Source organism: Drosophila innubila (genome assembly GCF_004354385.1).
Source record: "Drosophila innubila isolate TH190305 chromosome 2R unlocalized genomic scaffold, UK_Dinn_1.0 1_C_2R, whole genome shotgun sequence".
Classification (NCBI taxonomy): Eukaryota; Metazoa; Arthropoda; class Insecta; order Diptera; family Drosophilidae; genus Drosophila; species Drosophila innubila.
The window spans coordinates 24,152,327-24,173,445 of NW_022995374.1; the positions used below are offsets into that span (position 1 = coordinate 24,152,327).

Genomic DNA, 21,119 nt, shown 5'->3' on the forward strand with positions numbered 1-21,119 from the left:
GTTTTGATATTTTTAATTTAATTTTTGTCTGGTTTTTTAAATTTTGTTTCATTCCGACCTGTCACATAATTGAAGCTTCAATTTGCATACTTACTCGGTTAAAAAATCTGATATATACCCGTCTTGTTAAAATAAAATAATAATGTATCAAAATACTTATTTAGTAATTTGTCCAAACACAACAGGACAACAAGGTAAATTTGTTTTACTATTATTTCCATTACTGTATGTGTACATATGAGCAACGAGTGCGAAACAGGCGAAAATTAATTTGTCTGTGCAAATTGTATGTTCACATATTAGTTCGAATCAAAACGTACAAATGTGAATGTGTATTGGTTGAAAACAATAAAAATCGAAATCTCCAGCGCTTATGGCCATTAAAAGTTATTGCCAATGGTTTTGGCTTCTAGTCAAAAGCAAATACAAGACTTTTGCACTTAATTAGTTACTCGAAACGCGCATTGCGTCATCGTCATCGTTGAGCTGATTGAACTCTGGCGATTGCACAAAAAGCCGAATGGCAAAAACAAAAAAAAAAAAGAAAATAAAACGAACAACCACAACAACAAATACAGATACTGAGATACAGATATAGAAACTGTGGCCAATTTGCACTTAATTTAAAATGTAGCTGGGCACGATTTGAAGTTGAAGTTTGCGCTTGAGTTTGAAAATTAATTGAAAAGCGCCAAGTTCACACACAAAATTAATAGAAAGTACTAACAAAGCATTTGTTATATTTCTGTTTCTGTGCTTGCAGACAAACAGCCGGATCAGACATCGGCCGGCTCCTACTGGCAACAGCACGTGGCCACACCCAGCAGCAGCGGCAGCAGCAGCGGCGGCAGCAGCGGCAGCTCGACGCCCTTCGATTCGCCCTTCTACTCGGCGACGCATGGCCTCGTTCAGACGCACCCCTCGCTGGGTGCTGGCGTGCCACGCCCCGTGCCGCTCAGCAGCAATAGCTTGGGCAGCGGAGCCCCTGTCAATGGCAAACCATCGCTGACCGCAGGCAGCGGATATTTGAATTCGCGAGGCAACTTACCCACCTCCGCCCGTTATCCGGCGAACAAGATCAGCGGCACCGTTGTGGAACCGAATCCCAAGTCGCCCTTCCGCCATCTGGATTTCTCAACCAGCGCCACCGCCGAACTGCGACGCAATCCCGCCCTGTCCGCCCCCGATGAGTGCGCCCGTGCCTGCCGAGAGGGGGAACCGCCAAGGATCTGTTATTACCACTTCACGCTCGAATACTACACCGTGCTGGGAGCGTAAGTAATCAATCAACTTTTATGATGACTTTAACGAAAGTCGAACCGTATAAATGTATATAGTATATTTATAGTTGTACTAAGTAGCTATTAGTATTGGAGAAAGGGAAGATTAGAAACCGGAAACCGTATAAAATCCATAATGTTGAAAGTCTGATCATCAGCTGACTTGACGTATCCATAAAGTGGCAGATGCAATTAAGGCATCATAAAATTAAAGTCCGCATTAGGATTAGGAGCCATTGACATGAAGAGATACTTACATCTGCGCATATGAATACAAAATAATTGTTAAGCTGCATGCAAGTTCAGCTTGTCTGGTAGATACATACTTAAGGTGTGCTTAAAGAGATACAGATACAGCAACAAACACAGATATACACATGTAAATATAGATACGGATGAATATGTATATACAAAGAGATACAGATACAGGCAATAAAGATACAAAGTTCATGTATATATGTATATAGATACTTATAAAAGATACATATTTATTTAGATTCAGATTAATATACTCAAAGCTAAAGATACATAAAGAGATACAGATACGTATTTATAAAGATAGATATTCATATTCATATAGATACAGTTACAAACACAGTTTTAGATGCAGATACAGACAGATAAAGATACAAATTCCTGTATATATGTGTATAGATACTTAAAAAAGATACATATTTATTTAGATTATGATGATGTGTTTATATAAATACAGACTTTAGATAAAGAGATACAGATACAGTTAGATTAGATTCAGACTCTTATATATAAAGATACAGATACATACATGTTTATATATACAGATACATTTTAATAATGATAGATATGCATATGCATTTAGATTCAGATATAAACACAGTTATAGATACAGATACAGAAAGATAAAGATACAAATTCATGTATATATTTGTATAGATACTTATAAAAGATACATATTTATTTAGATTATGATGATGTGTTTATATAAATACAGACTTTAGATAAAGAGATACAGATACAGATACAGTTAGATTAGATTCAGACTCTTATATATAAAGATACAGATACATACATGTTTTTAAAAACAGATACATATTAATACAGATAGATATTCATATGCATATATGCATATAGATACAGATACAAACACAGTTATAGATACAGATCCCAATCAAATTAAAGCAACAGGAAAAAAACTAAGCTCTAAGCTCTAAGCTGTCACCGCGTTGTCGTCAAGCGAACGAGACAGAGTGGGACAGAGACAGAGACAGTCAGAGAGATAGAGAGGGATGCTTACAAATTATTCCCACGCCATAAGTGCTGTTATGGCAATAAACAAACAAAAAGCCCCAAGTGCGAGTTCGCTGCACAGACAAAGACAAATGCAACTCACAAACTCACAATTCGCAAGTTGCGAGTTGCGAGTTGCAAGTTACAAGTGTAAACAACAAGCTTCAACCTCAGCCTCAGTTTAAGTCTTAGTCTAAGTCTCAGCCTCAGCTCCGGTTACGGGTCTCAGCTGTTGCCCTACTGCACCAAAAGTCGTACTTACCATAATAACGGGGTATACTCAACGTGCTTACACTAGTATTCGGATCTGTAGTGTCAACCTGACAGCGTCATAGATACACGTAGTTCGACAACCTCAACAAAAACATCTGAGTGACATTTAAATAGATACAGATACAGAGAAATTTATTGTTAGAAATTATTACAATTTCAGAGATGAATAATGTATTAATTTATTTAGTGCCAACTGTGAGCAGTTGACTAAAATTAAAGCAAAATTGTAATTAATATTTTAAATAAATAAATTAAAATTTAAAATTAAATGCTAAAAAATCACATTAAATATTTAAAAGTATAAAGGTCTGGGGAAATTCAAAAAATTATTAAATGATACAACGATAAATATATACTATTAGGTCTTGAGTTGATCAAAATATTTATAAGCGGGTACATTAATAGATAATAGGCTTAGAAAATGAATAGATACTTAGAGGAGATAGATGTATCTCTATGAGATTTAGTAGATCTGCGATACTTAAGTGATGAATTATACAGAAAGGAAATTGACTTTGGCGAAATAAGTAAACTTAAAATCATATTCAAATTAAAAGTTTATTTTAAGATCTGCAACAAATACTATAAGTGCAATATAAATATATAGATCAAAGCTTATTTGGACAATTTACGATAGCCAATTTTCAATTTTAATTATATCATTTGATTCTTCTTTTACATCTATATATTAGACACTATTAAATAGTTGGGTATTGGGGTTAATAGGTGTTTAAGAGTTATAAGGCTTAAAGATAAAAAAAAAATATTTCAAGCTCATAAATATTTCCCTTAATTTTCTATAATTGGGTGTTGACGATAGGATAGGATTTAATTAGTTGTGCAGGCCAAAGTATTAAAACTATTTCAAGATTAAAATACTTGACATTTTTTCTATAATTGGGTTGATTTGAAGAGGCCAAAAAAATGTTCCAGTAATGTAGATTGATTGTTTTTCTGATAGATATATCTGGAACACCGCTGAAAGAAACCATTAAAAGTTCATAGATATTGGCATATTTCTCTATATCAGAAACGACGCAGAGAATTAAGAAATCAGGCAGAAAATTCATAAATCTAGAAAATTCTTTAAGAAAAAAGAAAGTAGTTTATTTTTATGAACTTGAAATGCATTTATATTTAATATTATTACTCATTCTAAGTTTGTTTTTTTACAAAATATAATTTTTAGATAAGATCCCTTCTAATTTCTTGTATGCTCCCATTATTATTTCTATCTAAGAAATACTATTGAATTACTTCTGCTTCAACTCTAGTTTAATAACCTCAGCTCTTAAGTCGCAGTCAATAAATGTATTAATGTATTAAGTGTGCAGTCTATTCGCATATTAGTTGATGCCAGCAATCATGCATCGTGTAATGCATTAAACTGAACGATTTGCATCCATTTGTAAACTGCATCCGGACATGATCAATAGACGATTATGATTAGTTTCCGGTCGATACTACTTTTTTTTTGTTGAAATTTATAATGCATAATGATCTAAATCGAAATAGAGTTTTAGTTTGAAATTGAGATCTGTGTTTTCTACATGCTAAAAACGATTTGATTGCTTACAGTGCCTGCCAGGTGTGCACGCCAAATGCGACGAATACTGTGTGGAGTCACTGTCAATGCGTTTTGGCCGATGGCGTTGAACGCGGCATTCTCACGGCAAATCGGATGATTCCCGGTCCGAGTATTCAGGTGTGCGAGAACGACAAGGTTGTAATCGATGTGGAGAACCACATGGAGGGCATGGAGGTGACCATTCACTGGCACGGCATCTGGCAGCGTGGATCGCAGTACTACGATGGCGTCCCATTCGTCACACAGTGTCCCATTCAGCAGGGCAACACATTCCGCTACCAATGGACGGGCAATGCCGGCACCCACTTCTGGCACGCCCATACGGGTCTCCAGAAATTGGACGGACTTTACGGCAGTGTGGTGGTGCGTCAGCCACCCTCACGTGATCCCAACTCGCATCTGTACGACTTTGATCTGACCACACACATCATGCTCATCAGCGATTGGTTGCACGAGGATGCGGCTGAGCGTTATCCTGGTCGTCTGGCGGTCAACACTGGCCAGGATCCCGAGTCCATGTTGATCAACGGCAAGGGACAGTTCAGGGATCCCAACACTGGCTTCATGACCAACACTCCCCTCGAGATCTTCACAATCACACCAGGACGACGTTATCGCTTCCGCATGATCAACGCCTTCGCCTCCGTCTGTCCCGCCCAGGTGACGATCGAGGGACACGGCATGACCGTCATTGCCACTGACGGCGAGCCAGTGCATCCCGTCAATGTCAACACCATCATCTCATTCTCAGGTAGATCCCAGTCCCTTCAATCCCTGAGAATCTCTTAAACCTTTCCTCTTTCTGCTCCAGGTGAACGTTATGACTTCATCATCACTGCCGATCAGCCTGTGGGTGCCTATTGGATCCAACTGCGAGGCCTTGGCGAGTGCGGCATCCGTCGTGCCCAGCAACTGGCCATTCTCCGTTATGCCCGTGGTCCCTATCAACCTGCCTCATCTCCTCCCACCTACGATGTCGGCATTCCCCAGGGTGTGGTAAGTAATCAACATTTCCCTACTTAACCACAAGCTCCACTTTGAAAGTAAAGGAGCTTCCTTCTTTTCATTGTATCTGATAATCAGTTAGATATCTTTAGATTCGCACATTAGGAAAGGAATTCCTTATACCTTCCCCATAAAAGATTAGCTCAAACTTCCTGAAAAAACAAGGAACAAAGTTAAGAAAAATGAAAGGAGATTGCCTTTGTTAAAAATTAAAATATTTTAGAATGTTCTTGATTTTGGATTTTATCAGAGTATAACTTTCAATTTGCTTAGAAGGGAAGGCTCTCATTGAACTTTAAAAAATAATAATAGGGGGATCCTTTTCTTGGATTGGAGAGCTAGTTTACATTATACTTATTCTCGAACTTCAAAATTTAAGAAAAGTTTCAGTTTACAAATGAATTGAAAGTAATGTGATCTACACATATAAGTTCATCCAGATTTAAAGCACAACAGAAGTTTGTTTCTTATCTATTTTCAAAAGTAGGTTATCAATACAGTAATAATACTCTTTAGGTGGAATTAAGGGTGGGATTTGAGGTTGGAACAACGCTGCACAAGTAAATATGTACATCCAAGTAGAATTTCCGTCGCACGTTTTAATCTCAAGATTGAGTATGAGAATCTGTAAGTACATGTATAATAAATATGCCTATCAAATATCTGTTATGGGATTGTAAATACGTATATATATATAAATATATATATATCTCTTGTAAATATAAAAAAGAGAGATAGAGAACGAGACAGCAAAAACTGCATAACTAAATACATTTCTCTATCTTCTTCCCTAAAAAAAAATACAAATCCTTCACTCCAATCTAAAAAAATTGCACCACCTGCAACAACCACAACAACAACAAACAACTATGCGATTGTTGTTGTGCCGCACTTGTATATATATACAACCCTATGACATAATGACACTATGACATAACGAACATAAACAACAACAAAAGGTCATGAACCCCTTGGACGCACAATGTAACCGTCAACGGAACGACGCCATCTGCGTGAGTCAATTGAAGAACGCTCTCGAAATAGATCGAGGACTGCTAGCTGAGAAGCCAGACGTGAAGATCTTCCTGCCATTCCGATTCTTTGTCTATCGCGCCGAGGACCTCTTCCAGCCTAACACCTACAACAGATTCCTGGGTAAGCAAATGAAAAACATTTAATGATAACCTCTGATAAAATTCCTTGTATTCCGGTACTCGTACTATAACGGAAAATTAAACGATTCTACCTCATCGAAATAAGAATATAGGATTCGACAATTTATGAAAAGAAACTAAATAAAAGAACGAGATTTTTTAAACAAAGAACCTCACAATCTGATATTATTTTATTCATCCAGAACCTAGAGGGACAAATTGAATATATATATATATGAACATAAGTTTATGTGTACAAAACATAATATATACATTATATCTTCTAAAGATTCAATTTTTATTATTAAAAACGTGAGTTATGTCTGTTTTTAATTGAGATCGACAATTTGCCTGAAGCTATGCAACAATTTTTGTTTCGTTCGAATTCAACATTTGTAGTTACAATTAATTTATATTTTAATTTGGTACCTTATAATCGCGTTATTACTATTATTACCGAAAATAACACTTGTAGAGTTTTTAAAAATTTATTTTGTAAAATTATAATTGTAACAGCTGGTTTTATTTTTTTCATAAATGGTTTAAAAAATATTTACTTTGTTTTTTTTTTTTTGTTACAAACCAATTTTTCTTTATGAAATTTTTAATAGAATTTAATAAATTCAATTTATATTATATTTTATTGGAAAAAATTTAATTTGAATACTAAACATGGTAAATAAATTATAATAGCAAAAATATTATTTGAAAACAATATAATATTAATTTAAAAATAATTGTTACATCCCAATTATTATTTTGAAAGGTATATAATAATTAAGCATATAAGTAAAACTGTAAATAAGTATAACTTAAGTATATTTCATTCAACCTGTCGATTACTGATTGATACCTCTATTATTTTCAGTGGCTCCAACGGGCGATCATGTGATCTCACTGATCGATGAGATCTCCTATTTGTCGGCACCGGCCCCACTCACCTCGCAGTTCAATGAGATCAATCCGGAGCAGTTCTGCAACGGAGACAATCGTCCGGCGGATTGTGGACCCAACTGCATGTGCACCCACAAGATCGATATACCCCTTAATGCCATTGTGGAAGTTGTGCTCGTCGATGAGGGTAAGTGATCCTCTTAATCCCAAGTTAATCCTAAACTAACCTATTTAAAATTTCCATTTTTTTTTTTAGTACAACAACCGAATTTGTCGCATCCATTCCATCTGCACGGTTATGGCTTCAGTGTCATCGGTATTGGCAGATCGCCAGACTCGACAGTGAAGAAGATCAATCTGAAACATGCGCTCGATCTGGACAGACGCGGTCTGTTGCACAGACAGTACAATTTGCCACCGACCAAGGATACAATCGCTGTGCCCAATAATGGCTACGTTGTGCTCCGTTTCCGAGCAGATAATCCTGGTAATTGAAACTGAATTGTGTTGCGCTCGATTGAAGGGTGAAATTAACCTCACTTTCTATATAGGTTTCTGGCTGTTCCATTGTCATTTCCTGTTCCACATTGTCATCGGCATGAGTCTGATATTGCAAGTGGGCACAAATGCGGATCTGCCTCCAGTGCCACCTGGCTTCCCCACCTGTGGCGATCATACTCCGCCCATACCCATTAACTAAGCTACTTCATGGGGAGTTTCGCTTACTAAACAAACAAACAAACAACAACAACAACAGCAACAGCAACAAGAAAGCAAATTTAATACGAGTAACAAGTAAAAATATGTAACTAGAAAGTGGACCTGCCTACTGAACCAGCTGAACAGTTTGTACAAAGTTTTTTTTTAGAGAAAGAGAAGAAGAAGAAGAACAACAACAGCACAATGAGTATGTATGTACACGTCTGTATATACCCTGTAAAGCACAGCTTCCTGTATAATATTCCCCCCACCCTCACCCCCACCCACATTCCCTTACCCCCTTCCGCACAAGCTTGCCACAAAGTTGCATCAAGCAATAAGTCTTCTTTCCCTTAAAACCCATTTGGAAAAAAGAAAACATGTGTAAAAAGTTATTAAAGCAGCCATAAAATATAAGAGTTTCCCCACCATCCCCCTTGATACAACGACACCCGGATGCTCTACTATCTGCCGAGTGTTAATAATGTTATGTTTAAAGTGTATATTTAAACTAATGTATGTGTATAGAAGGGCCGAAATGAAAACACGCTGGTGCCTAAACAAATTCTCTGCAAATTCCGCCTTTTCCCTGGGAGGGAGAAAGAGCAGGGATTTTTTGTGTGTGAAATGCGAATGGAAATAAATATATACTTGTATATCTATATATATCTAAATCTCTATAAATAATTATTAATGTACATAAAATGTCTATATAAATGAATTATGTATGTATTATGCTTAACTATACTTGTATGTAATGCCTAATGCCTAGGGTCTATTAAATCCAATATACTCTCATTGGCTTCTCACAGTCATATTTAATAGCTGCGAATTTTGACAATTATCATTAACGCACAACATGCATTTGCTATTGTTTAAATAAATACGAGTATTCGTATATACATATATGCAACTTGTACAAAAAACAGCAAAAGAAATCAATATTTAAACTGGACAAAAGAAACTGATGATTTGTAAAGCATGAACAGAACCCAATTAACTGCCCGTTAAATGTATATTTATTGTTTAAATCAATTTTAATAAAAATGTGTAAAATAAAACAAAATGTGTGCAACAATTTCCTTATTATACACCAACTGTATCTATGAGCTATATAACTACAGTTTGTCCATTAAAAAATGCACATATTTTATTTTAAAAAGATATATACAATTTTTTGGTGTGTTAATTAAATAACGAAATGATGCTCAACTATTTTTTTTAATACAAAAGAAATGTTAGAATTTTTTAATTCATCAAATTAATTACATGAATATACTCTCACTTTACTCTTTATATTTTTTGGTTTGTTAATTAAATAACGAAATGCTTCTCAACTATTTTTCAATACAAAAGAAATGTGTGAATTTTTTAATCGATCAAATTAATTACATGACTATACTCTCACTATACTCTTTATATTTTTGCACCAAGCCTCAACGCTCGTTATTTTTGCAGTTAAGTATGCGACCCGAAAAACAGTTCTAGTCCTCAATAATACATTTATAGGCTGATTAGTTTTTTATGCAAGTTATATTTGATATTGCTTACAGATTCTTAACCCGTTGGATGCGATTTGTGATCGCAAGCGTGCGGATGCGATTTGTGTGTCGAATCTGAAGAATGCTAAGAAAGTGGATAAAAGCGTTTTGGTCGAGCGTCCCGATGTGAAGATCTTTCTGCCTTTCAGGTTCTATGTGTACGATCCGAAGACACTCTTCATACCAAACACCTACAATAGATTTCTGGGTACGTAGTTCATAAACCAAGTGTTAATTTTTGGTAAATAATCGATTGCCTGTTAATGCTTGAACTAACACTTGACTTTTTATACTCGTTACTTGTACTAAAATGATCGACAAATGCTTCAATCGGTCAATCAATTGGTCAATCACACAAACTGATCGCTACCAACACACAAACGAATACACAGTTGTGCCTAGCGGTGACCATTTGACCTCGCTCGTCGATGAAATCTCCTACATATCGCCTCCGGCTCCGCCGCTCTCGCAGATCGATGACATTCCGCCGGAGTATTTCTGCAACGGGGATAATCGTCCGCCCAATTGTGGACCCAACTGTGAGTGCACACACATGGTAGATATACCGCTGGGAGCAATTGTGGAGGTTGTCCTCGTGGATGAAGTGCAGCAGGTGAATCTCAGTCATCCCTTCCATTTGCACGGCACGGCTTTCTATGTCGTCGGCTTGGGACGATCGCCGGACAAGTCCATCAAGAAGATTAATCTCAAGCACGCCCTGGAGCTGGATCGCATGGGAATGCTGGAGCGGGACTTTTCGAAGCCACCGCTAAAGGATACAATTGCTGTGCCCAACAATGGTTATGTCGTGATGCGCTTCCGAGCCGACAATCCCGGTTATTGGCTCTTCCACTGTCACTTTCTCTTCCACATTGTGATCGGCATGAACCTTGTCTTTCACATCGGCACACAAGCCGACCTGCCCCCGGTGCCGCCACGATTCCCCCGATGCGGTGACCATGTTCCACCTGTAACCTGGTACTAAGCACCAGCACCAGGACCAGCAACGCATCTATGGATTGCCCCTCGTTAACTCGTTACTACTAATCCTAATCCTCCTGCTACACAAATTGCATCCCTATTTATTTATTAACCCCCAGTAGACTTACATAATTAAGTGTCTGAATCGAATATTACGGTGATAATTCTAATGTTTATGTTTATGTTTAGTAATAGTTCTAAGTGTGTTAACTCCAAAGACTATATATTATAAGGATCATTTAGCGACGTTACAGGCTTTTGTTCATTTTTTTCCGATCATTCGCATTAAGTGGAAATAATAACGATATCGAGAATAAAACTTCCTTTTTTATGTGGATTTATAAAAAACTCACTTTATATTTATTGCTATGTCTCTTTTTGAGATAATAATGTAATTCGTGTAAATTAGAAAAAGTACGTAATGATATCTAATTTAAAGCTTCGTATTTTATAATTATTCCTAGTATGGAGATCTTTATAATATATAGTCTTTGGTTAATTTTTAATCTTAATCATAACAAGCGATGCAACATCCTGTCAAGAAGGCAGCTCGCATCGGCGACAGGACTCCATAGTCAAACTGCATTAACCCAATTTATTCTACATATAGTCGCCTCCGATGCAGACCATCTAATATCCCTTATAGACGAGGTCTCGTACATAGCTCCGCCCTCCCCGATGTTGTCCCAGTACAAGGACATACCGGAGGAGTATTACTGCAATGGGGATAATAGGCCGTCGGATTGCGGGGAGAATTGTCAGTGCACGCACAAGATTGACATCCCATTGAATGCAATTGTTGAGGTGGTTCTCGTTGATGAAGTGCAGCAGATCAACATCAGTCATCCCTTCCATCTGCATGGCACATCTTTCTATGTCCTTGGAATGGGTCGATCCCCGGACACGAACATCAAGCGAATGAACCTGAAACATGCCCTGGACTTGGATCAACGTGGCATGCTGGAGCGTCAGTATCTGAAGCCTTCGCTAAAGGACACGGTTGCGGTGCCGAATAATGGATACGCCGTGTTGCGATTCCGGGCCGATAATCCCGGCTTCTGGCTGTTTCATTGCCACTTCCAATATCACATTGTGATCGGCATGAATCTGGTCTTTCAAATCGGAACTCTGAAGGATCTACCGCCCGTGCCAGCCAACTTCCCCCGATGTGGTAATCATCTGCCACCCATAACTCCCAGCAGTTTATGGTAGCTTGAGCTTTTAATACTATATCTAGCAACTAAGTGGACGAGAGGCCTTGGCGTTATAGCTCTAAGGCCTGTAATTTATCGTTAAGGTTCGATTTCTTCCTATTTTCATTAAATAATAAATTCTTATTAAAGAGAAACAGTTCAATAAAATGTATATAAATTTGGCATTAATCACACTAGTTTATAACACTTTCAATCCCAAACAACTGATGACTGTTTCATTTATCTCAAGCGGAAAAGCTTGTGTCCAAAATACATTCATATATACCATATAATAATTATTCCTATTTAAAATTTTCGAAAAAACTGTTATTATTTGTTTGGGATTGCAACATTTCTCAAATTTCTAAACTAGTGCTATTGATTCCCAACAAGAAAAAAAGAATGTTATAATTAAAAATCCATACAAATATTGTCTCTCTGGTGACGATGTGATAAATTTAGTTAAATAAAAATTACCGTCGTTCATAAGAACTTATTAAAAATGCTATCTAATTACAAAATCATATAAAAACTTGCTTATTATTAAGTTAGACTTGTATTACTATTCCAGCACTTGAGCTAATTTGGCCTTCAATAAAAGAGTTATTAATATCATTCCAATATCGTCGTTTTTTTAATTTAATTTATAAAATATCAACCGTTAAAACTAAGAAAATATGTAGCTGCAGTAAATCTTTTGGCAGCTCTGCAGTACCACCACCACACTCGGTCGGAGCTAAAAGTGGTCATGGCGAGCAATTAAAAAATACATACTTAATTTTACAATTGTATTAAGATTATAATAATTAAATAATTAATGTTGGATGCTCGTCAACCCTCGGGAGCTTGCATTTTTAATATTTCTTAATTTAAAAGCTAGAGTTTTTTAATTCTAGTGACGAACTCTAAACCTTCATAAAATCATTCACCTTTATTTTATCTAATTTCGAATTTCATTGGATTTGTCATAATTACTTTTATTGCCAACTTTAAATTTTAAAATTGCACGCACTATCGCATTGAATAGACGCTTAAGCTATCGGAATTTTTTTCTGGAATTCAAGGTTGCCACTCCGTTTTTTGTTGCAACATATCTATTAAATCAAGTTGGCAGCGCTGAAACTACATTTGGAAATCAGCTGTGCCGTCTCAACCCTGACGGCCAAGATCCCAGCACTGATAAAAATTGCAAATTTAAAAATACAAATAAACTAAAAAAAAAATGAGTAAATTTGATGTAAATTTGAACTTTGAAATTGGATCAAATTAAGGTAAGCATTCTGATGAAGATTTGAAGTTCGTCAGGGGGAAAGAAATTAGAAAATATACAGGCCTTTTCTGGTTTTCACTTTCGGCAAGATTTATCGGAAATGAAAATCATTGACCTGTTCTTATTTTATTTCCTAAACATTTTGCGTATTGATGAATTTAGGTCCGATAAAGTAAAAAAATATAATATTGAAGTACCTAGCATAAAAGCAACTTGAGAAAATATGAAAACCGGAACAGACCTGATAATTCTTTTAAAAAAATATATCAAAATATCGAGAAAATTCTAACAAAAACTCTGCACAAATTAAAAAAATTCTAGCTACAAAAAAATGAAAATTTGAAAAAAAAAAAAATTCAAAATACCTTTTTCAGAAATTTACCTAGTTTTTGGGTAAGAAATCGAGCCAGATCAGAAGTTTTTACTGGATGGGCAGCCCTCTGAAAGGTGGCAACACTGCTGCGGCGCACGAAGGCGTTGGTTGTTCATCTACCAAGAAAATTCATCGTCATTTTGCATGAGAAAAAAAACGTCGAATTTTTTATTATAATACATTTTATACGAAACGAATAACGGTCGACGCATAAGAATCAACAAATTTGTGCCATTTTGTAAGCATATTAAGTGTCGAGTTCGTGCTGAGTGTTACAAAAAATATAATTAATTGTAAGTGAGAAAAGTTGAAAGAGCAGTGAAAAAATTCCACACACACACACATACAACTGCGCGCACACACAGCTATGCAATCGAACTCACAGACAATATACTTATGTATGTATGTATGTATATACTTAAATGCGAGTGGATGATGATGTTTTTGGAATAAACGAACGAAGAGTTGGTGGCGGGCAAGGAAACAAACCTATGACGCGACCATTGGTCTATTTAAAAAAAAAAAACATTCGAATATATATTTAACGAAAAGTAAATATATATGTGGAACAGTGGCGAATCTCCAACACAGATAAAAAATCACGGGCTTTCAAATACATATAGTATGCATATGTATATATGTGTTTTGTATAAAGATAGATAGATACTTATGTATGTGTTATGTGTTGAACAATTGGAGACGGTTGCAGTTTGATTTAGTTACACATACATAACTGGCCAAAAAGAACCCCCACTTCCAACAACGGGTGATTGTCAAAAACGCCTCATGCGGCTGTTCGCTGATGCTTCTTCTTTGCTATAGATCGTCAGCAGCAGCAGCAGAAGCAACAACAAAAAAGCAAGCAAGAGAACCATTCGAAGTGTATGACTCAAAGTGTGTGTGAAGAGAGTGAGAGATTGTGGCTGGCTCTACGTGTGTTGTTGATATGAATGTGTGTGTGTGTGGCTTTTTCACTTTGATATTTTCAACCAGCTCGCGCAGTTTTCGCAAATAAATTAAACACAACGCATCGTCGACTTCGACGTCGCCGTCGTCGTCGTTGCATCTGCTCTGCCACTTCCAGAACCTCCAATGACGACGATTCGCAAGAAATTGGTAATTGTCGGCGATGGTGCCTGCGGTAAAACTTGCCTTCTGATCGTCTTTAGCAAAGACCAATTCCCTGAGGTCTATGTGCCGACTGTCTTCGAGAACTATGTTGCCGATATCGAAGTCGATGGAAAGCAGGTAAGTTCACTATATGTTTATCCAAGTTCATCCATCTATTCAACACCACCACCACAGCATAAAAATGCATCTGATCATCAATTTTTGTTTTGTATATTTTCTCTTTCCCTCTCTCTCTCCCTCCGTATCTCTCCCTCCCTCACATGACACCCTTTCCTCTCTCCAGTGCACTCGACTTGGAAAAAAGAGTTGTGAGTCAATATCAATTGTCGGAAGGCATACTTGACTCCGTCTCTTCCGTTCATCCTCTTCTCTATCAACATATAACGACACGGACACAGACACACGCACACATGCAAACAGAGTGGTACGCACGAATACACACAGACAGGGCTAGTACTACTACTAATACATGTACTTGTATAGCAAGCTCCCTTCCTTCCGTTTCTTGCTGTGCTCTGCTCTCCTCTTGCTCTTGCTCATTTCATTCGTCTTATACAAGCCCGTTGCGCACATACAGTTTTGCGCGTTGCCTCACTCTCTCTCTCTCTCTCCCTGCCTGTCTCTCTTTCTACCTCCCCCGTGTCCAATTGGTACCTGTGCTCACGTTTGGAGCCAGTAAAGCGCGCTGTTGCTCTCAATTGTAACAAAAAAAAAATAAAGAAATGTTGTATGCCATTTGGATTTGCATTAAGTCATGTTTTGTATATTTATTTTTGGGTATTTTGCAAATTGTTTCGTTTCTAATATTTTCATTCGTTTTTCGGCATAAACAATTTGCGCAGCACAATATGGCGGCGCTTGTGTTTGGATAGCGCTTACATATGATGTACATATACGTAACGTAAATATAAAATGTATGTATGTATTCATCTGTATCTGTATCTGTGAGTGTCTGTCGTTCACGTCATTCCTACGTATTGTGTCTGATTAATACGTTCGGCATTTCCGCCAGTTCCTTGCTATCTTTCAACTTGAAGTTGACTGTCGTCTGAAGTTGACTTGACGTTGACTTAGTCTTTGTGATGGAAACGCTTTTGTGCTACATAATTGCAAACTTAACGAACGGGCGTTATCACTTCTCCATCCCATCCATCCACATAAGATTCACAAGTTGCATGTGTGTTTATATACAATACATTTTGAGTAATGACATGATTCTGTTTATGCTCTACAGGTGGAGTTGGCCTTATGGGATACAGCTGGTCAGGAGGATTACGACAGACTGCGACCGCTGAGTTATCCTGACACCGATGTTATACTTATGTGTTTCTCAGTGGATTCACCTGATTCACTAGAAAATATTCCCGAAAAATGGACGCCAGAGGTAAGCAAACAATTAGAAATGTGACAAATCAATCTAACAATTATTAACAATATTATAATTCCAACAGGTCAAACACTTTTGTCCCAATGTTCCAATCATTTTGGTAGGCAATAAGAAAGATTTGCGAAATGATCCCAACACAATTCGGGTAAGTTATCGATATAATTACATATGATTAACATTTTAATTTAATTGATTTTTTAAATTGTTCAATTTAGGATCTGGCAAAGATGAAGCAGGAGCCGGTTAAGCCGCAGGAGGGACGCGCTATGGCTGAGAAAATTAATGCTTTTGCCTATTTGGAATGCTCGGCCAAGTCCAAGGAGGGTGTTCGAGAGGTATTCGAGACAGCAACTAGGGCTGCACTGCAAGTTAAAAAACGGAAGAAGACCAGATGCCTTTTGTTCTAAAAGAGCAAATATCAGAATTCTTTACATACACAACAACAACAACAACCACCACACACACACACACACCTTTTACAAGAATAACAAGAAATCACTGCATAAACCAGATAGCATGCTGGAATCCGGTAACTACAAAAACAACAACAGCAACAACATCTAAAGCTACAACAACAACAAATGATGAAAAATTATAAACAACAAGAACTTCAAGAACCGGGCAAATTGTCAAATGCGGATTTGATTTTATATACAGTCTAGAGTAGTTATTAACCGAAGTAAACAACAATAATAAATATCGCATTATTATTATTATTATTATTTGTAACTATTACGGCGTCAAATCAGTCAACACACAACAACTACAAATACATACTCGTATATATAAAAAAAACATTTATATATAAAATATATATACATTTATATATGAATGTATGCTTTGTCCTATATCATCGTATCCGTTGATTATTTGAGATTAAAAGCCAACAAAAATTGTCTACTACACTACTTGGTCTGCATCTGTGTGCGTGTGTATGTGTGTGTGTTTTCTGTGTTGATGAGTAATGGATGCAGTTATTCATTTTTTCAAAGTCTTAAGGCAAATTATGATAAACGGACTAATCAAATATTGAAGATAGAGTTCATAAACATACCAATTACAATTTTTTGACTCATATACATATATACATACATATGTGTATATATTCAAACAGAGACCGCCAATAAACAAAACAAAATAAATATATAGAGAAAACAGCAACAAAAAAAGATTAAATATTATAAATACTTTGCAAACAATACACAAATGATAATGTTTAAACGTAAGCCACAAGTGAGATGCATTCAATTTTCACAAGCAAAAGAGCAAGTTCAAGTTTTTAATATTTGTATTTTGCATTAAACACAAGATAAATGAGCGTATTTTATGATTTTTTAAAATACCAATATATAAATATATATATGGATGTATACATATATAAATAATATATACAGTACATATATATGTGTATGTCTCTTTTTGTATTTTGTACCGTCAAATCGTGTAATTCTCACACAAAACTCAAAAGAAAATGCGCCGTTTTCTACAAGTGTTATATATACATATGCATATACATATATTTATACATATATATGTATGTACATATCTATATATACATATATACTATTTTCTACAGTTACTATTACACAATTTAAACAACAACAAAATATGAACAAGAAATTAACGCGTCGAAAGTAATTGTAAATTTGTGCATTCAAAGTTTTGCTTCCTATACAATAAAAAACAAAAAAACAACAAACACATTTACCAGATTACCAAAATTAGAATTATATGTGTATATGTATACGTATACATATATAAACCAAAAAAATCATTTCTTTTCAAAATTACAAAAAAAAATTGAATATTTTACTAAATAAATAAAAAATAAAAAAAAAAATATAAAATCTAAGTTCTGTGACTATCTAATTTCACATGTATAATAAAACGGAAATAGCTTCCTGATGGTAAGTATGAAAAAAAGAAGTTTTTGTTTTAACGGGTTTTCAAAAATCTTTATTGAGGGTCTTTTTTTGTGTGTTTATTTATTTGTTTTACATTTAAAATGTACGAATCAAATAGTTTAATTGATCACTCGAAGCGATCTAAATTGAGGTCCAAATAAAGAAAAACAATGCAAGTTGGATTGATCCAAGCTTGCTCTTCTAATATAAAACTCGCATTTATCTACTAGTTACTAGGTTTTGTTATGTTTAATGGGAAATACATACTCGTATATGATATTTAACATTTTTTTTTTTTGTTGGAAAGCTTGCTTTCATTTACCCGCATTTAATTAACTGACAAAAAATAATTAAATGTATACTTGACAATTTTTCGGTTTGTAATTTTACATAGCTCGATTTTGTTTGGTTTTTGAATTGATTTACATAAATCGGTTTGGTGACAAGTTGTTGTAACAATTTCGAATTGTCTTATAACAAATAGTGTAGACTGTGCTGTGGTACAGTAACATTGATGAGAGGAACTCGTGGTGATGTTTAGAGAACATTATGGATGTTAAAAAGTAATTAACAAAACAGAGGACATTTTAACTAATAATAATAATATATAATAAATAAACTTAAAAGCGTTAACACTTTAAACATTTTTGCAATTTTCATAAACTTAAACAACAAATGCAAAACGCAAGTAAATAGTACGTTAAAATCACATTGGACAATTCAATGGATGTTTCTTTTTGCTCTTTGTGCATTATAATCAATCCCTTGGATCGTTTCGTTCTTATATGCTTAGTATACATACGTTTTAAATTCAACATTTATTCGATTAGTTAATGTGTGCGCTCTTTTAGTAATATTTAATAATAATCATAATCATAATAATACATGCACATAATACATAATTCTCTTCGTTTCACACTTATTTCTTGGCTTGTGTTTCGTTTCGTTTCTTTTCATTTGTTTATTGGACAGTTTTGCGACTTAAAGCTCATTCTATCTCTGAATTAAACTTGACCATTTCGTTAATATATTAACATAGCCCAAACTATGACTTATTGGCTTTGCTAGGACTCAGTTTTGTATCGTTTCGTATTGTTTTTTGATTCAACTTTATTATTATTATTTGAATTCTTTCGATCAATTTAAATGCATCTTTTATATTTGGTTTGTTTGTTTGCCAATTTGTTTGTTAGGAATCAATCAACAATCTTATAATATTATTCTACATACGTTATGTGCATTGCTAATATGTATCATTTGGATTGGTGCTTAAATATATTGATATATATATATATATATGAATATATCTCTCTCATCTTGTATCATTTGACTTATCATTCCACTCAACAATACAAATACAAGTGGCATAGTTAAACAAAATTAATAAGAACAAATATAAACAAAAACAAATAATTAAACCACTGACAAATGTCGCTTAGTTAAATGCCATTTAGGCCATAACAATTAAATACATAAATTCTTGTTGCTTTTTCAAAAATAATGTTTAGACTTTTAGTATGTCAACACATACATCTACATACATATGATTGGTTGTGTTATATACGAACCGTATATATAGCCAAATAAATATAGTATAACGCATTGATTATTATTGCACTGCAAATCGAAGAGTTTCCATTTCGAATTCTTCAATCTCATTCTCGTTCTTAATTTCATATTCATTTTCATCGTCAAGATGAACATTGATGTTGTTCCATTAATTTTTGTCTTTTAGTTCAAGTTGCGTCTACGTCTAAAAACCAAAGCGAATATGGAACGTATGCGCCACCAGCGACTGCGATGACGTGTGTGAATCTTCTCGGAGTTGTTGTCGGTGCCCAGCGCCTTTTGCATCTCCTTGCGACGTATTTCCCTAACGAGCGTATAGAACGCCTCATCAATGTAATGACGCAAAGCGGCGGATGTCTCAAAGAAGGGGCAACCAAATTGATTCGCTAGATTTTTGCCCTCTTCGGTTGTGACACGTCGTTGAGATTCGAGATCCACTTTATTGGCGATCAACACAAGCGGTATATCCTCCGATAAACGAACGCGTGTTATTAACTTACGATACTCGGAGGCCTCCTGAAAGCTATGACGATCTGTTACCGAATAGCATATGATGAAACCTTCACCGCAACGCATGTATTGGTCCCGCATGGCCGTGAACTCAACCTGTCCAGCAGTGTCGAGTATGTCCAGCAAAGCGGCCTCATTGTCAATTACCGCCTGTTGCTGATACGAATCCTCTGCACAGCGCGAGCAATGTGTAATGATAATCGAGAGAGATGTAATCGAAGGTTATCGACTATTTTAAATGGGCAACTCACCAATTGTGGGGTCATGGTAGTCCAAGAAACTGTGGCTGACGAACTGCAGGGTAACAGCTGTTGGTGTGCGTGTGTTTATGCGTGTGTGTGTGTTTTGTATTGTGTACACGCAAAGTTAGCCGAACGCACGAAGCATACCGTACGGTTTGGGGGTGGGGGTTGGCCGTAAAACAAAGCGTAAAAGAAATTGAGATAATTTATTGATTTTTCACAGTCCCAATCACAATCAAAATGCGCAGTGATAAAACTTTCATCACTCTGTAGTCTGTGTCAACTTACCCGATTTGCCGACACCGCCATCCCCAAGTATGACAATCTTATAGACGCGGAGGCCACCTCTCATGTTCTGTGGTTTGTGGTTCAATAATCCCATATTATTGCCATTTTCTTTGCGCTCGTTCGGCATCTGCATCGAGTCGGTATCAGCGGCACTTGTGCAACTCTTTAGTTTCGTTGATCTCTTTAAAGCGGCACAGCCTATGGACATATCACCGGCCATAGCTGCACTAAGGATGCTCCAAGGCGTGGCTAATTGATCTGCCGCCGCCGCCACCGACGGTTTGTCTGGTTCGTCGGTCTCTCTCCAACAAACACTGTGACACCGTGAACGAAACTGTTACAAATGAATCACATCTGCATGCATCTGTTTCTAGTTGTCATCGACTTACCACAATCTTGCACTTGGCCCAGATCCTTCAACGGGTTTTTGTTGACTTTAATTCCAATCGTATCTATACATAATTTGTGCTGGGTTGTTTTTCCCTCGTTTTTGTTGTAATTTGTATGGTAGTAAACACAACAGTGCTACCACCTGTCCCAAATGTTGCCACCCGACCGAAAGGCTACCACC

The 21,119-nt window shown here is 36.1% G+C and overlaps 3 protein-coding genes across 6 annotated transcripts in view; 2 read left to right on the plus strand and 1 right to left on the minus strand.

Annotated features, from left to right (window-relative positions):
• The window catches only part of LOC117784361 (laccase-5), a 31,501-nt gene extending 22,281 nt beyond the window's left edge, over positions 1-9,220 (plus strand). Inside the window, exons 2-8 of the mRNA XM_034622084.1 lie at positions 764-1,274; positions 4,398-5,158; positions 5,219-5,403; positions 6,372-6,567; positions 7,435-7,647; positions 7,717-7,947; positions 8,012-9,220. Of these exons, the coding sequence (XP_034477975.1) occupies positions 764-1,274; positions 4,398-5,158; positions 5,219-5,403; positions 6,372-6,567; positions 7,435-7,647; positions 7,717-7,947; positions 8,012-8,160 (2,246 nt within the window). The 3' untranslated portion in view covers positions 8,161-9,220. The remainder of the gene's footprint in view (positions 1-763; positions 1,275-4,397; positions 5,159-5,218; positions 5,404-6,371; positions 6,568-7,434; positions 7,648-7,716; positions 7,948-8,011) is intronic.
• Positions 9,221-13,612: 4,392 nt separating this feature from the next.
• LOC117785751 (ras-like GTP-binding protein Rho1) lies at positions 13,613-17,719 on the plus strand. 2 transcript variants are annotated; one of them, XM_034623968.1, is made up of 5 exons: positions 13,613-13,755; positions 14,602-14,765; positions 15,883-16,032; positions 16,100-16,180; positions 16,251-17,719. In XM_034623968.1, the coding sequence occupies exons 2-5, from the start codon at positions 14,610-14,612 to the stop codon at positions 16,440-16,442; spliced, it is 579 nt and encodes a 192-aa protein (XP_034479859.1). In that variant the 5' UTR covers positions 13,613-13,755; positions 14,602-14,609; the 3' UTR covers positions 16,443-17,719. The 2 variants fall into 2 exon arrangements, with proteins under 2 accessions (XP_034479859.1, XP_034479858.1); XM_034623967.1 differs by having other exon boundaries at positions 13,620-13,810.
• Positions 17,720-18,241: 522 nt separating this feature from the next.
• LOC117785750 (GTP-binding protein Rit2) lies at positions 18,242-21,101 on the minus strand. Of its 3 annotated transcripts, none has more exons than XM_034623966.1 (4): positions 20,938-21,101; positions 20,549-20,862; positions 20,270-20,326; positions 18,242-20,188 (listed from the first exon to the last, which is right to left on the minus strand). In XM_034623966.1, the coding sequence occupies exons 2-4, from the start codon at positions 20,766-20,768 to the stop codon at positions 19,671-19,673; spliced, it is 795 nt and encodes a 264-aa protein (XP_034479857.1). In that variant the 5' UTR covers positions 20,769-20,862; positions 20,938-21,101; the 3' UTR covers positions 18,242-19,670. The 3 variants fall into 3 exon arrangements, with proteins under 3 accessions (XP_034479857.1, XP_034479855.1, XP_034479856.1); XM_034623964.1 differs by having other exon boundaries at positions 20,549-20,870; XM_034623965.1 differs by having other exon boundaries at positions 20,549-20,882.
• Positions 21,102-21,119: the final 18 nt, after the last annotated feature.